This window comes from Excalfactoria chinensis, chromosome 1 (assembly GCF_039878825.1).
Source record: "Excalfactoria chinensis isolate bCotChi1 chromosome 1, bCotChi1.hap2, whole genome shotgun sequence".
In the NCBI taxonomy this organism is placed as follows: domain Eukaryota; kingdom Metazoa; phylum Chordata; class Aves; order Galliformes; family Phasianidae; genus Excalfactoria; species Excalfactoria chinensis.
The window spans coordinates 101,295,987-101,313,105 of NC_092825.1; the positions used below are offsets into that span (position 1 = coordinate 101,295,987).

A 17,119-nucleotide genomic window follows, 5' to 3' on the forward strand; every position below is an offset into this window, starting at 1 on the left:
AAGGACCAGTAACTGAGAATTGAAACCGCAAAAGCTCAAATTAGAGTAATGCATAGATTTCTATCTAGGGGGTTGATTAACCACAGGAATAAAATTATGAAGGAAGCAGTGGTTTCTTCCTCTTTTGATGTCTTCAGTTCAAGGGCATTTTACAGAAGATACATTTTAGACAAACAGACATTAGTGAGGTCAGCACAGGAGTAAGTGACTGAAGCATAATTAACTGCATTGTACAGGTTAGACCTATGATCTAATGCTCCCTTCTGGCCTTTAAAGTCTCAAAGCTATGACTCAATGAAAACCATAAGCCCCATGATCTGTGGAGGCTTTGGAGAATCTCAGCTTTAACTTACAAAGTCTTTAAGCTACCTTCTTACTTGCATGACCAGCACTGAAAATGTAAAGCAATACATACTGATCCCATGCTGTGAAAGAAGCCAACAGCTGAACTGTCTTTCTGAGGGTGACTGGGGTGGGGAAAAACGTTCTCTCCCACATACAGATTAAATGTAGGGTAAGCCTCAGTGAATTATCTCACATGAGTCTTTAGGCTGGCTTTGCACTTGTAAGAAAATAAATCCATTATACTCAACTGGGGTGGGTTAAGAAAAAAAGAAGAGAGGGAAGGGAAGGGAAGGGAAGGGAAGGGAAGGGAAGGGAAGGGAAGGGAAGGGAAGGGAAGGGAAGGGAAGGGAAGGGAAGGGAAGGGAAGGGAAGGGAAGGGAAGGGAAGGGAAGGGAAGGGAAGGGAAAAGAAGGGAAGGGAAGGGAAGGGAAGGCAAAGGAAGGGAAAGGGAGGGAAAGGAAGCCAAAGGAATAGGGGTAGGGTAGGGAAGGGAAGGGAAAAGAAGGGAAGGAAAGAGAAAAAGGGAAGGGAAGCTTGCTAGGTTGTTACTTGACTGACTGTCAAGATTCAGTGCATGCTGCCTATCTTCCCCTGCTTAGTGCAGGAGACCTAATAAGTTGTGGTACTCATCAATTTATGCCTGACCAAGAGTAGCTCCAGAACATCTTGGAGGCATGTGAGGAGTTGTGTCTTTCCTCACCTCACATCTGTGTGGAACTAAATTCTGTCAGGCTAGTAAGTCTTCCCTACTCACACTTTACTTGATACCAAAATAAGGGAATACATGGAAAACTATATATAGAAAGATACTTTGTTACACTGTTTTAAATATATATATTTTTTCTAGTAGCACCTATGCAAAAAGACAAAACCTGGTAGGTTTTTGTTTGTTTGTTTTGATCCATTTAGAAGTATTTTATAGGAAAACTGTTCCTGAAGGCTAATGGTTTAACATAATGATTCTGTTGCTAATCTTTGCATTATTTTATACCAGGGAAATCTAGAAAAAGATATTATTTTGAAAGAAAAGTGGAAGAGGGCAGACTGCTGGCACCCCACTAAAAACTATTTTCAGTGGTAGTTGTCAAAAAAAGTATAGCAAGAATAGAGTGCTTCAGACTGCAAGTTAGAATTTGCCTTTCTACCCATCGTCCTGCTGAATTCCTTCCCTAAAACAAATTTGGAAGCATCACTTGTAGGAGCAAAGGAAGATTTGGGCAACTGCAAGCAAATTCGGCATTTGGATCACAGGAATGATAATTGGGACAATTTATTCTCTGCAGCACTGATGGGATTCTGGATACTGTTTGAACATAGAACAAACAGTCTAACTGGGGAGGAAATCTGGGCAGCTTTTGCAAGCTTGGAATGGTCAACAACAGAACATATTTCTTTCTATTACAGCAAGATTACCAGAACAAACCAAGTCAGCCCACAAACTTCAGTTGTCAACTTAGTATTTGCACATGAACTTGCTATCAGTGCATATAAAATCTATGTTTTTACACTATAACACATTTATATTTTATCATTCAACTGGTGTCACTCATTTACTAAAAAGAGGACAGTGTATTCGCAAGGATAGACACTTCAGCCTGTAACCTGCATACGTATATATGATGTTGCAGTGTAACAGGGAGAAGGGATAGTAAATAATCTGTTTTTTTCTCTTTTACTTGGAATCCAGCTTTGACCACACATACCAAGTAAGAACAAGGAAATGTGGTTTTCATGTATGCCTTTGCAGGCAGCATTTCATTTCATAGAATAGCTGTATTCATAGACCCACTCAGGCACTGTTCTTTCTGGCACAGTGATAATGAAGTTGGTGGTCAATGTGTCGGCCTCACTCCCTGTTTTCCACTAGCTCATCTGAAGGACTGCTCTGAACTTGTCTGAGGGAAATCCACCAAACACATTTGCAGGCTCCTTCTTACCCTGACTTGTTGTGCTGGTCAGTCCTAGATTCCGAGCTCCAAGGACATCCCTAGAACTGTGTAAGCTATTCTACAAGCATCTCCTTTGCATAGTTCCTAGAATGCTTTTACATCTTTCATGTGCTAGAATTTGGGGTCACCTGTATTCAGAATTAAGGAGCTGAGTATTGTGGCATTTGTCTCTCCTGTGTCTCACAAAAGTTGTAGCCTTGCTATTCCAAAAAAAGGAATAAGCTAGCCAAGAAGCCTGCATGCTCTTTTAGTCAGTACTGTGCTGTGTGGGACCCAGATGCTTTGCAGAATAATAGCAGAACATGTGCAACTTTATGGTATAGAGGAGGTAAAATGAAAATAGCCAACTGAAAGGGTAAAAATATGCAGAGTGTTTGGGGGGATGGGCAGGAAAGTGTCATCCAGACATGAATTTGTGCTATGTTTCTACACTATAATACAATTCAGCAGGGACATGGAGCACAGTTTATCACATGTTCATGCTTTAAGTTGTGGGAGGGAAAGAAGAAGCAGGTAACAATGTGCTTCAGTTTAGGTCTACCATTTCAAAGTAGTTTCTTTTTCCCATAATTTAACAGAACTTACACATTGCACACAAGCTGCCCCACAGAGCAAACAGAAATCAAGACTTAAATCAATGTGATACATCATTCACTGTGTCAAGAGCTCTCATTTTTAATTCTGTACTATAATCTTCCATAGTGACGGACAAGGCATACATTTTTAAAATGGTGGTGAAGCATGGTGCAGTTTACATACATATGCATGTCAATTTACACTATGGTGCTATAGCAAAGTGGTGCCATATTTTGCTTATGTCCAAATCCAGCAATTTTGGGAAAGAAAAGGTAAAACAGCAGTCTTTACCTTACAGAAAATAAAGGCATGAGGGATGGAGCTATGTAAAAAAGTGTGACAACCTTTTCTCAGTCCACAGCACAAGAATCATGCAAACCACAGAACTATGTGACAGCTTTCTTTCAAAAGAGAAGAGAGATGGAGTAGAAAGCAAAGAGGAATTTCATAGTTGCATCCCCAGGGATGGATAATTCTGTTCTCTGTAAAACTAAGATCTTCACAAATTGCTGTGATTCAGCTCTGTGAAGATGTTAGCATACAGCTGAGTTGGGGTAGGACTTGAATTGGGCCACTTATTCTCTGCATCATTTATAGCTTTTATGGAACTTACTCAGCTAAGTTGCTGCACATCAGAAAGGAAGCCTCTGTAAGATGACTAGGTCATATGGTTATATATTAGTGGAACAGAAACTTTTCTCTGAACCTGATATGGGAGATGAAAATTGGAAAATAATGAATGATAAATATGAATTATTATCTTGACATGAACTTGCAGTGCCTTCCCTATAAAACCCATAAATGATACCTCAGACTTACTGCCTATTAAACTATCTGAGTTGTCAGTTGTAAACTATCTGACAAATCAGATAGTTTAGTAGACATTTCAAAGAAGTCAGGATGTCATGAACCTCAATTACACTCTTCCAAAGAAGAGAACAGAAGAAAAACAACCAAAGAAGCATATAATCATGTTGACAAAAAAAAACAGTGTTTTACATGCATCAGTTTTTATTTGCAAGCATTACCAACCACTCAGATTTCTGTAAAAATCTGTGGAGCGATGGAGAGAGGACAATCACTTTCAGATGTTAAGCACTGATACAGAGCAAAAAACAAACAAACAAACAAACCAACGATGAACAAACAGAAATTTGCTATCAAGAGTAAAACCAAGTCATAACAAGTATTGGAAATGGCTAGAATAGAAAATAGACTTGAGATCACATTTCACACAGCTGGATCAAGAGAAGTACTGTGCCAAAAATGGGAGAGTAAAATTTTAGAAAGAATCTTAAAGCTCTGCTTTTCGTCTCTAATTCCTGTAGTAGATAAACACAATTTCAATAAGTTCTGGGAAATGTTAAAAGCTGTATGAAGACGCTTGGCCTTCTTTCCAAGGAGCTATCATGAGAACATTTCAAGACACTTAGCAATTTGAAAGTAGGGGAAGATGTTTCTTTTTTAGCTATACAAGATGCTGAGACAGTTTTTAACTTGTTTTCGGAAACAGCTTGAACAAAAGAATGTACAAGCTTTGAAAAACTCCCATATGAAAAGAAGGATCGATCTTCCAACTATTTTTAGATTGTTTAGGAGAGGAAAACAAGATGCATTCAGAAAAGGAGAAAAAAATAGATACTGACAGGGAAAGTAAGGGTGAAGATGGGAGATGCAGTGCCAAGCTGCAATACTTACATCCATATAGGAAAGTTGCATTAAAAACTTTTGCAGAGATACATGGCTGTCTCTCAGAATTATAGACAGGTAAGGGATGGAGAAGGTGCAATTAAACAGATGTACTTCATTATATGTGGTGAATATTCTGGAATGGTAGGTATTTGAAAGAAATGGCACTAAGAGATTCAATAGTAGAGAAATTCCTCATGCAGTGCAGCAAAACTTGTTCTCTCCACGCAGTGGCTGTCACACCTTTGAAATATCAGCTGGCTGATTCCAAAACATAAATAAACTGCTTGGATAGGAATAGCAGAACACCATTGTATTCCAAAGAAAACAACCCAAATACGTCCTGCTCCCACCTCCTTGCACAGATGCACATATTCACTGCATTACACTCTTATATTTTAGCAGTATTTCAGAACTTAATTGACACTGATAAAAACATTTAACAGATAAAATCCTTCAGTTACATTTACCAGAAGCATTAATGTTTATGTTTATTGTTTTTCTTGCTTTATTAATTTGAGGCTTTTGCTGCATCCTCCAACATCTCCAGTCATTGGACTTCTACAGCGTATGCTGACCATTTGTGCTACAGGCATTTTTTCCTGCTTTGCAAACACCTTTTTGTGTCTACTATCTCTTCATATTTTTGTATTAACCTCCATAGCAGGACAGCATATCTTAGTAATCACTCTTCTCACAGCTTCTCTGATTTCTTCTATTTCAATATTCAGCTTCTCTCTTTCCTTTCAAAACCTTGGCATACCCCATTTGTCTGCACTCTTTCCATGAGAGTAGGCCTTCTTAATTGCACCAGGTACAGCCTGGATGTGATTAACTCAAGTTTTGTATTACTCTGACAGATAATTAGTATCCAGCAGTATATCAGGAGTTGTTATTTCACAGCCATCTTTACAGTGACAAATTTACTTCAATTCTTTTTCACTTTGCTACCTGCCTTCAGCTGTGCTTAAGGGCACTGAAGATTCACACCAGCAAATGTATCAGTTTATATGATCCCTAATTCACACTGTTCACACTCTTGTATCAAGTCTCTTATGCAAGGGCTTTGTTTTACTGATCTTTTTTATTTTACAATCTCTTGATCAAATCTGGAGGTGATTTTATTCCCAGTAAGTGCATACAAACACACACACACAGCAACAACAGATTGACACGGACAGAACAATGTTTTTACAAGCACCCCATACACACAAACTGTACTAATACAAGCATAAGCAATATAAATGGCCTGGTTCCACTTCTTTCTTGCCAGTTAATCAGCCACAAAGCTTGGGAGTGGATTTCTTACACTGTCACTAAGAATCTCTCTCTGGTAGCTTTTGCACTTTTCAGTTCCAATTCTGAAATTGAGATGAGAGGTGCCTTATAGTACCTGCACATAATCCATTGGGCACTGTGAAACAACCATCTGCCTTAAACTGTCACATAACAAGCCCACTTGCTGGTTAAAAATGCTCTGCATCCGTCTTCTTTAGGGGATGTGTTGCATTATTAAGCAATTCTGTTATGGTTGTTATGGTTCAGGAGGTTTTCTTGTCACCATCTCATATGAATTCCTTCAGCTTCTTCAGTTAAAAGAGCGGTATGTTGAGTAGGGTCCAGGTTCGGCTTGGCCACATGAGCTATCTCTCCTTTTGCTTTGCTGCCTTCATATCAACTAGCTCAGTTCTCTACCAGGAGCTCCTATATGAGTGCCTGGTTATCTCATGGGTAACTCTTTCCCCTTTAGATTGAAGACATGAGATGTTACTTCTTAGGAGACCGGTGTTTGTTCAGCAACAGGCAACTAAAACCTAATAATTCAGTGATCCAAAATTAATAAATACATCAATATTCAATGATAGTTGTATAATTTTGCACGTGATTACATTTAAGAAGATAGTTACTAATCATTAATTTTCAGTCTCACAAATCACATACAGCTACCATGAAATTACAACTCCATCACTCTTCCCTCTCCATAGTACTTACTATGGGGGCACAACTCCATCCTTCTTCACACTGCTGTCTTACACTACACAACTTCTTTGACCTTGAATTGTCTCTTGGTTTTCTGAATAGCCTGTAGCTAGTAAAGAGAGCTAGTGTCCCAATAGGATTTATTGTTTACAATCTGTGATACTGAAATCAGGGAGATAACCACCAATTTTAAATAACGATGGAAAGAAACATTATCTTACAGTCTGGGTTTACTATAGTTTTATAGAGATGCAAAGATCACACTATAAACATAACCCCATTTCTGTTGGAACAGTGAAGTTGGAACTGAGTGTTCCTAAAGCAGTGTCCGTAGTAGTCTGCAGTAATATTTAAAAAAGAAGGAAGCAGCTAAAGAAGGAGCTTTTAATGGAAAGAGGTCCTTTGGGTCTTGTGGCAGGGCATTTGAAAAGGCTCCATTTTCACTAATCATCATCACTTCTAATAAAAGAATATAAGAATATTAGCAACTCAGTCCATGCCTGAAGACGTTTGGTTTTTCAATCCTCGTTGCTGATCATTAACATTTTTCTCCCTTGATACTCTTGAAGAGAGAAAGTTGTCTTTATTTTGTGTGAGTTGGACTGTGGCAGAAAGAGAGCAAGCACCAGTAAAATTTGTAGTGATGTGTATTTAGAAAAAAAAAAAAAAGAAAAAAGAATTGCACCTAAATCTCAGATTCATTCTTTATTTGTGAGATCATACTTCAGCAGTAGTTATTTGTACTGTGCTGTTTCTTCCATGCAAAATATATACATTTGTATTTAAAAGTCTATAGTAGATGTGCCACTTCATTTAGAGTGCCTGTTTTTCCCCATATGGATCTAATTTGCATTGGGAAGACAAATGAAAAATTCAAATACTCAGGAAGGCTGGTACTTGTTGAGATGCACTGTAGGTTGCATTTCTTTTCCCTTCTTGCCAAATCCATTTTCCTGTGGTTGTATCTTCAGATCTTTAAACTCAGAACTTAATGTGAAGAGTTTATTGGTTTCCAGGTAGTGGTCTGAGGCTCAACCACTGCAGGTGTGTGTCTAAGAGGTGTTAATTGGATGATGGATGCACAAAAATTGGCAACACAACTCAACAGTAAAATCAAATAAAAGCGGACTACTGCTGATCACAGAGGGTTTTGTATTAGACCCCGTGGAAATTGAGAAAATACTACATATTGCAACAAATCTGAAAACCACTCAGGTTCCCCATTTCTTCTGTTCACATAAGTACCAAAAGAGTTTTCTTTTCCTGTATAGTTAAAGAGAATATATCTTATTTTTTTAAGCAATATTTTTTTTGAGCAGTATTTAACTGCAAAAGTTGCTTTGATTTTACCCTTAAACACATTTGTTTAAGAAACTTCTACCAAGAACAGGTTGGAAGTCAGTGCAACAGGTAACATTATTGCATGTGGAAGCCAGTATTTTACCAGCCTGGGTGTGACTAGCTACGAACACTCAAATTATAACAAAACCAGTAAATATTATTTACTTATTTTTTAATTCCGATATTACCTTGAAGAGGATCCTGGTTTACTTACACCCCAAAGGAGACATTTCCTTCCATTTAGCAATGCAGGCAGGTACCCGGCTGTTCAGAAACAAGGTGATGGCCTTATGAAGAGTAGTTAAAACAGAAATTTTGAGACTTGTACAACTTCTACAGAGAATCTTAACACCAAAGTAAGCTAAATCATAAGGGTGGAGACTGTGTAGAAAAGCAGAACAGTTGACTTCTATTGCTGTCTTAGGCTGAGGCAGAAGCACTTCTGTAAAATCATCAAAGACAATGTTATGGGTGGTTTTGATATTTTCAGTAATAAATAAGCAGTGTGGTTTATGCTTTCAGAATATGAAATTGAGAGGTCATTTTTCCTGAGAATGAAGTGTGTCCTAGCCAAGAGGAATGCAGGCTTGACGTGCAGTGGCTACAAGGTAATGTATATAAGCTTTTCACATATACAAGAGACAAGTTCATTTAGTCAGCTTGATTTTAACTATGTGTAGCTGAAAGCAAAGTCTTTGATGGAAAGAATAGGAACAGATGCAAAATTGCTGATGCAGATTCACTCAGTAATGTAGCTCCAGACCCTCACCAAGTGATCTGGGATTTGCTTTGTGGCACATTCCCATATTCCGAACCCCTGATGTTCCAGACTGGGGTCTGGAGAACACCCATGGGGTGAGAAGAGAGTACACACTCTGGTCTTGTTCCCTTATGGAAGTGGAGGAAGGTGGGGTAGGATTCCATACGCAGGAAGTTGAAAGCCTTCCCACATCCCTCTGCCTTGATCTTACTGTGCTTTTTCTGAGCAGCCACCCAGTTGCACAGGTCCTGACTAGAATTGCCTCAACATTAATGAGACCATAATGTTGCCTTAAATAATTGCTGATATAAACTCAGGGTTGATCTTGTATGTCTTTTCCAATCTTGGTATTAGTGTAGACAGGGAGTGTGTAGACAGGGTTTGAGCTGTACTAACTTACGAAGGTTGTTTTCAAATCCCACCACTTTTATTAATATTATCTTTACTACATGAGACTGGAAAGACAGCATATACCAAAATTCTACAGTAATATCTGCCATACAAGTAGTTCTTATTTCCAGCTTTGCAGTACACATTTGCTGCTCTTTGAGGTGTATGGTAAAATTTTATCACCTAAATATCAGGAGAGAAGGATATTTCACATATACCCTGGTGAGGATCTGCTTGAGTCATTCAAAAACAAAGAGAAAAGTATGCAAGAGAAGGAAATCTCATTTAAGGAAGCTATTCAAGGTCCAGACATTTATCTGCCTATTTACATTGTTATCTACCTGCCTACACTTACAATTCTTCATTATATGAGCCCTTGTTTGCTCAGCTGCTTCCTAACAAAAATCATTCTGTCTCAAAGCGGAATCTGAAATCAGGTGAAAACAAATATTTTAGTTGTGGTATCTCTGTATGATTTTCTTTTTTTTCCATGTATGCCTGGTAATTAGAGGAATCACAGTCTTTTTCTTCATCATTACAAGTTTAGACAGTGAAGAATTTAAGGATGTATTCATTTAGAGAGATGTCAGCTTAAATTTATTCTCTCTGATTGTACTTAGAGCCAAAATTTAATACTACTGAACATATATGAATAGCTCAAGTGCAGGAGAAGCTCAGTAATTAAATAATGTGAGAATTAGTAGGATCTGCAGGAAGATCTTAAATAAGAAGTTTTGGTATTGCTTATCAGAGGTGAGGTAGGAGGTTATACTGGAGGAGTCTATTTATATATAGGTGACAGTTCATAAGTTGTTCAGAGTTCTAAATACACTGGAAACGAATTCCTTCACACTGGATGCATTTAAAAGTGAATCAAATAAGGAAATGAAGCTGAAGGATATGTATAGAGTATTTCTGATTCCCCACAAACCCAGCATCCTTACTGCTGTTTGAAGTAGAAAACTGGCAGGAGCATGAATAATTCTAGACACTAACAATATATTAAATAAATCTTATCTTGCAGAAGAGTACCTTGGTTTTTTTTAGTATTTTCCCCTCTCTTTAGCTGACCTTGTGTAGTTTTACAGGCTAACACTGAAATTATCACTCCTATGATTCGGAATCACATACAGTAATTCAGAAATCTGGTCTCAAGACCATGGATTCAGTCACACACCAAAAGAATATCATCCAAACCTTACTGAAAAGTTCATTTAAAGGGTCATTTAAAACTCATTTCCAGTGCACTTGCACATATAAGCTCTAGTCTTTACAGATGTAATACATTAATTTCCACTGGCTATTTGAAGTGCGTTTTTCATCAGAACAATTAATTATTTAAAAGTACATTGATGTTTGTATACCTATAAAGGTCTATGTGAGAGTATCTGAGTCATTTAAAATAGAACCTTCCATATTTTTGATTAACAAACAAGAAATTAATGCCTAAGAAAGTTTAAAATTAGTACTAGACCTAGAAAGCAGTGTAGATAATCTTTAAGAGCACAAGTTCTAATAGTGGATTAATCACGTTAGCTGTAAATACAAAAATTGCTTTTACCGTGTTTTAATCTCAATTTATAAATTAACCACAATTCTGAAGCCTCAACAGATTGTGCAGTAATTGTGCTTTAAGGGTGTATTGCCTTACAACCTCATTGAAACTAGGTGGACAGTTGACTTGCAGTCTCTTCCTTTGTGATCAGATAATGAGTGTGTTTTCTTCTCATGCCAGGTGATCCACTGCAGTGGCTATCTGAAGATACGGCAGTATATGCTTGATATGTCTTTGTATGATTCCTGTTACCAAATTGTTGGACTGGTGGCTGTAGGTCAATCTTTACCTCCCAGTGCAATCACTGAGATCAAACTTCATAGTAACATGTTTATGTTCAGAGCGAGTTTGGACCTGAAGTTAATATTCTTAGATTCCAGGTAAGCAGTTATTTCATTTCTAGCATAAAATGCTTTAGAAGTCAAAGTTCTAAGTTACAGTAGTTTCTTCTGGGGGGATTGGATTATTTGATTTCTAGAGGTCCCTTCCAACACCCACAATTCTGTGCTTGTGCAATTCTGAACAAATCAAAATCACTATGACAAAGTATAGCACTACAAAATTACCTGGAAGACAAAGACTAGGTGGTTCTTCAAAGCCCTTCAGGTAACTGGACAGGCCATATTTTGTCTTGAATATCAACATAGAAGAGCCTGTATACTCTAACTGATAGCTACATACATTTTCAGAGAGTCATCTAAAGTCTTGCTGTGATGAATATGTAGATGGGCAGTAAAAATTTTTTTCTTAAAGGACATAAGCATTAATAAGCAAACCTAATTTAAGTTATATGTATTCACCATCGCCTGTAATTTAAATGGCAGCAACAAAAATATTGAGATCAAATGATTTGCAAGGGTCATCATAAGCTTTTGACAAAGTATTAAGAAAATAGAGTATTCTACATTTTAACTTAATGCCTTAACAATGAAGCCAACTGTACTAACTGTGGTTACTGGAGTGAAAATGAATTCCATTGTATACTACATGAAAACACAGCCTTTCTAAAGAAACCTTGGGAAAATGACTATTGCTTAGGAAAGAGAATCTACTCTCAGTAGATATAGCTCACTTATCAGCTAAAAAGGGGAGAGCGCAGAACCAGAACTGAAGTAATTGTAAAATGACTCACTCATCATTTTTGGAAAATACGGTGTCTTTTACTATACAATGATCCTTTGTACAGTATAGTTCAAGATACCTTGAGGGAAAAAGGCCAATTCCCAGACAATGTAACAGATCTGATCATCAACAAGACAATCATTCTTTAAAAATCCCTACATGTAGAGAGCATTATGTCACATATTCTCTCATTTCTCTGACATGCTGGATTTGTAAGAAGCAGAAATGATATTTATGTGTAAGAGTGAAAAAGACTCTGTATCCAAGACTGGGGAAGTTTTTCATGGCAGGCCAGCCATGGAAGAACATACTCTTTTTCCATGTTAAGTCAATGAGATAGTGGGACATCAGCTGCTAAAATACAAAGAACCGGTTGTTTCCGCATTTTTATTCTTGGCATGCTTGCTTAATGTAACAGCTACAAAGAAGCACAAGGAGTTCAGCAACATGTCTTTGCATGTGGAAAAAGGAAAATGATGTGCCTAAGAGGAACTGCCTGAAGATATTAGTGTCTTCGAAGGAGACAGTATAGCCAGAGGTGTTGACAGGAACACAGAAATAACCAGTACTGTTGCATAGCTGTGTTTACTGAAGAGCAGATGGGTGTCATCCATACATGGAACGGTTAGGAGTATTACACACTTGTAGAGCCCTTTGCTTTCCCAGCTGAGCAAACCAAATTATTTTCTCTTAGAGTAGGGGTGTACTAGGAATAAGACAAAACTGCTTTCAGGCTTTCTTTTGGTATCTGTGCAAGAAAAAGAATAGCTAGATCTTTAACTGTAAGTCATAGAGAAGACAGACTGATGCTATAGCTACAAAAAGAAACAGGTAAGTCTTTCTGGATACTCAATACAACATAAAATATGCAAGAGATAATTTGTCAGGGTAACTGGAAAAAGAAGACATTTGTTTCTCCTTTAGAGAGATCTGTAGCTTTTGACTTTGGTGATGTGCATCCATTTTTTATTTTTATTTTTTTAATTTTTTCATTGCTACATAGTTTACAAGGCTTTAAGGTACTCTAGAGGGAAGAATTGATCATTAGGGCAAGCTCTGTTTCTTTTTCTGTGCTTGGTCACATACCACAGTCCTCGGAGCTGAAGCTCCCTACAGTGACTTTCTGAGGGGTTGTTTTTGTGTTCAAGCAGGTACGTTCATTTCTAGATTCAAAGACTTCAAAAGATTGAGTGTTCCTATAAATCCTAAATTTTTTTGGCCCAGATGAAGACTAAATTCAAAGTAAGGCTGCACTTCCAGAAAAATTCACACCTGGATTGAGTTTGTGGCTTTTTGTTTGTTTGTATTTGGATCAACTGTCTCTGTACTAACCAACTAAGTAAGCAGGACGAAATGCTACCCTTGTTTTAATTGCAAAAAATTCAGAAGGGACATCGAAATCTGAACTGGACCTTACACCAACTATTTCACTATGCTGATTGGCTTAAGTGAGAATTTGGACCCCCAGAATTGTAAGCTAGGAAGGACAGGGCACATTGGAGAAGAGAAGCATGTGAACATGCTCACATAGCATCATATGGAAACAGATCACCAGTGCTCATTCTGTGTTGGCAGTTCCTGAGGCAAATGTGTAAGACATTGCCCGATGAAGGTATAGCTAAGGGAGATATTAATGTTTTGGTTATCAATTAGACCATGAAGGCACAGGGCTATTTTTGTTTGTTTCTTTGGTTGTTTGCTATTTTTTTTCTTTTCTGATTTCCTTCAGAAGAATCCCCCTCATTCTGTATCGCAAGTAGAATGTAACCCTCTGTGAAGTTCATGTGGTTACTTAATGTTAGAGCGACAGTGAATAAGATGCATAATAGTTATAAATAAATAAACAATTAAACAAAGTTTGCATTATCTTCAACCCTTGGTGACACGTGTTGCTTGAGACCTCTGTGTTCATTTCAGTAGATGCTACTGTGCCAGTCCTTGTTATATAATGTAACCGTGCTAGTATTTTAGTTCAAACCAGAAGCATCCTTTTGAGGCAAATGTCCTGACCATCTCCACTCACTGCACAGGAGTTCATGTCACGAAGATGCATTAGGCATGTGAACTGGATGAATTCCAGATGAGACTAAACTAGAATACCTCTAGGATCATGTCACCCCAACAATTACAAAACTTTCAGTTCACAGGCCCAGTCTAGAGTTAGTTGCAATAAAATGTCCCACAATTAAGATATTCAGGCTCCAGATCCTCAGCTCTGACTATTTTACTCTACAGATCACTTGCCAATGGACTGTGTTTCTTGTTCATGTAGAGCACCTTCACATAGCACATCTTGCCTGCTGTTTTAGATGAAAAAAGCCCATAACAGCATAAACACCCCCAGGAACACTTGGTAAACAAGCTAAGTTGTGGCCAAATTGCACAGTATACTTCAAGATTTTGTTCTCAAGCAACAGTGCTAAATAAATAAAAAAAGTCCATTTTGAATCATAGAGTTTGTCTTCCCAGATGACTTACAGGTGTGGCCTCCTATAGGACTGGACAGGGTAGCCTCATTCTTTAACATCTGCGGAAATGCTGCTGTCTCAAATCCTTTCATTTTTCTTCCACTGCTTGTCATGTGAGGAAGTTTTTCTGAAATCAAGCTTCAGCTTTCTTTTTCTTAGCTTGTGATCTTCATAGCTCCTGTCTTTCTACATTTTTAGCTGGAATAAGCTGCTTCCTTCTTCTGTTAGTCATTAACTGGAATTTATTTATAGACCATGATCACAGTCTCTATGGACAGACATACATGCTACACTTGTATGTTTGCAAAAGCAAATGAAAATTTGTCAGTGGTGTACAAGAGTAGTTTTATTGTTTCGTGACTAGCTCCTCAACTGGACCTTTGTATAAAGGATCATGCAGGGCAGTGGCAAAAGCCCAAAGCTGAAATAAGAACTCTTTTTCCTGTCTATGTGTAAGGCGGGCCAGGGAATAGCTGCACCTTGCTTTGGCTGGGTTGAGAGGGTTTATTTTCTTATAAAGATGAGGATTCTGTTTCCAAAACTAATATTTTGTCCTACAGTTTTTAGGTACCTGACTTGTTGGCACAATTAAATGCTAGGTTTATAAAACTGAATATTCCTGGAAATTTTGCTTATTATGGAATCTTCCTTTTCTAGAGTGACTGAATTAACTGGATATGAACCCCAAGATCTGATAGAAAAAACCCTCTATCACCATGTGCATGGCTGTGATGTGTTCCATTTACGATATGCTCATCATCTGTGTAAGTAAAAAGAATGCTAGATCGAAATTTATTAAGTAGGGTGAGAAGTTTTGCAGGCAACAGGCACTATGTTTGAAAGAAAAGAAAGCTTTCAAAATCTTGATGGGAGATAGATTTTCAAAAGTGCTCGGCTATCACTTAAGGAAAACATTACTTCTGCAAATAAGCTAAATACTCAATATGCTGTGCTTCTTAAAAAAAAAAAAAAAAAAAAAAAAAACAAAACAAAACAAACAAAAAAACCCCACAAAAAACATATCTGTCTACTTTTATCTTTGACTTAAAGGATCTGAGCTCTTTTGAAAATGTGGACTTGATTCTGGGTGGTGAACTCCTGAAGGGAAAAAAAAGTACAAAAGAGCAAGTGAGTGAGCAAGAACAGAAAATCTGGACTTTACTAGTCACTGTTTAAAGAAAAATTATGCAACAGCTCCCCATTCCTCTGAAACATGTTTGTAATAATCAGCCCATGTTTGAAGTGAATGCAAACCCCAAAAATCCTGAAATGAGTGTTCATTAATAGCATGTGGGTGAGGTTTGGAGAATGGATTGTCAGGAAACAAAATAAAATAAATACACATTTAATAATCCCCCATCTGCCAACTGAGACACTAATCATATCTTCAAACATCTGGACTTGGGAAGTAGTTCATTCAGTAGCGCATTAATTTGAGAAGCAAATTGAGGGAATAGCTGAAATCTGGACTTGGCTCACTCTGCTGCAGCCCATACGATGCAAAGATGAAATCCAAAAAACAACTGTTAGTGAATTTTTTTTCCAGATTGTTCCTGCGGACTGAAAGCAGTTGGAGTCAAATCCTTCTCTTAGGCTTCCCAAGGCTGGTTCTCCAACTTACTTTGGGATGTTCATGAGGATTTGAAGGAAAAAAAAAAAAAAAAGGAGGATGTAATTGTATTTGGCACAAACCAGTGCTGAAATTCCAAGTACTGGATTCTACTGACGGCAGCGTATGCTACACCAGGGGGAGCAGAAGTTGACCTTTATAAGAAGTTAATAGTTGCCATAATGTTACTGAAGATTTTGCTTTACAATCTAAAAACTAGAATGACCTGGACATGCTTGATTTAGCGGAGGGTTGTTAGAGTTAGGGCAGTATGGCTGGGCTGAGGTTGGACTTGATGATCTTAAAGGTCTTTTCCAACCTGAGCAATTTTACAATTCTGTGCTACAGTGTGTGTAATAACCTCCCACACATCCACTGGGGCATCCTGTCTGTAGTACTAACCTCTGCATCTGGTTGTGAATGTTGACCTATACAAAAATCATGCTTTATTGTCACAACTGTTAAAAAATACCTATGACAACAATTATAAAGATGCTTCCAATATAGCTGCAATAATCTCTGGACAACAATTTGTCTGTTTGAGAGCAGAGTCATGGATAGATCTGTGTGCACTGTAGTCAAGACTTGTAGCTCGATTACTAGTTTGACCTGTGTATGACTGGTGTTCTAAATAGAGACATGTTATGTTTATTGAATTACTCAAAAACCACAACCAAACCACATACAAAGAAAGAAAAAACAACCAAAAACATTAACCAAACAGAATAACTAAAAGCAGTTCTCTAGCTACTCTACCAGAATTACAAAGATAAATTATTCAAAAGTTTAAAATCAGAAGAAAAATATGGGGTACATACATAGAAATTTATGAAAGTTTCAAAGCAGCTACATACCAAGAAGCTATAAATAAATAAATAAAAAGCTTGGTCAACAGTGGGAGCAGTGCAGAATCATTGTCAAAATACTGAGTAATAGGAATTATTAAAACAGATGTAAAGTGTACAAACCTTCTCCGGGGAACGCTGCTATAACTCCCCCACCATCTATCAGCAATTGTCTGAGGAACATGAACAGTAAAACTCTGGCAGGTTTGACGTACCATTCAATAAAACAATGTGATGATTAAGTGTCATCTGATGAAGAAATCTGGAGAGAAACATCTTACACCTAATAAGGGTATTAAGGAAAAAAAAGAAAAAGGAAAAAAGAAAAGCGACAGTAAAGCAGAGTAACCAATTGCTCTTTCTAAGAGGAAAAAAACAACAATCCTGAACTGAAGACTTGAAGCTTGTGAACTTTAAGTTAGGCAGCACAGAGAACAAAACAGAGGAAACTGAGGGGAACAAGTTAGAAGGAGTGTAACAAGAACAACAG

At 37.6% G+C, this 17,119-nt stretch overlaps 1 protein-coding gene across 1 annotated transcript in view; it reads left to right on the forward strand.

Moving 5' to 3' along the window:
* SIM2 (SIM bHLH transcription factor 2) overlaps nucleotides 1-17,119 on the forward strand; it is a 50,941-nt gene that overhangs the window by 18,297 nt on the left and 15,525 nt on the right. The window contains exons 5-7 of the mRNA XM_072357771.1: nucleotides 8,403-8,488; nucleotides 10,766-10,965; nucleotides 14,833-14,939. Coding sequence (XP_072213872.1) covers nucleotides 8,403-8,488; nucleotides 10,766-10,965; nucleotides 14,833-14,939 — 393 coding nt within the window. The remainder of the gene's footprint in view (nucleotides 1-8,402; nucleotides 8,489-10,765; nucleotides 10,966-14,832; nucleotides 14,940-17,119) is intronic.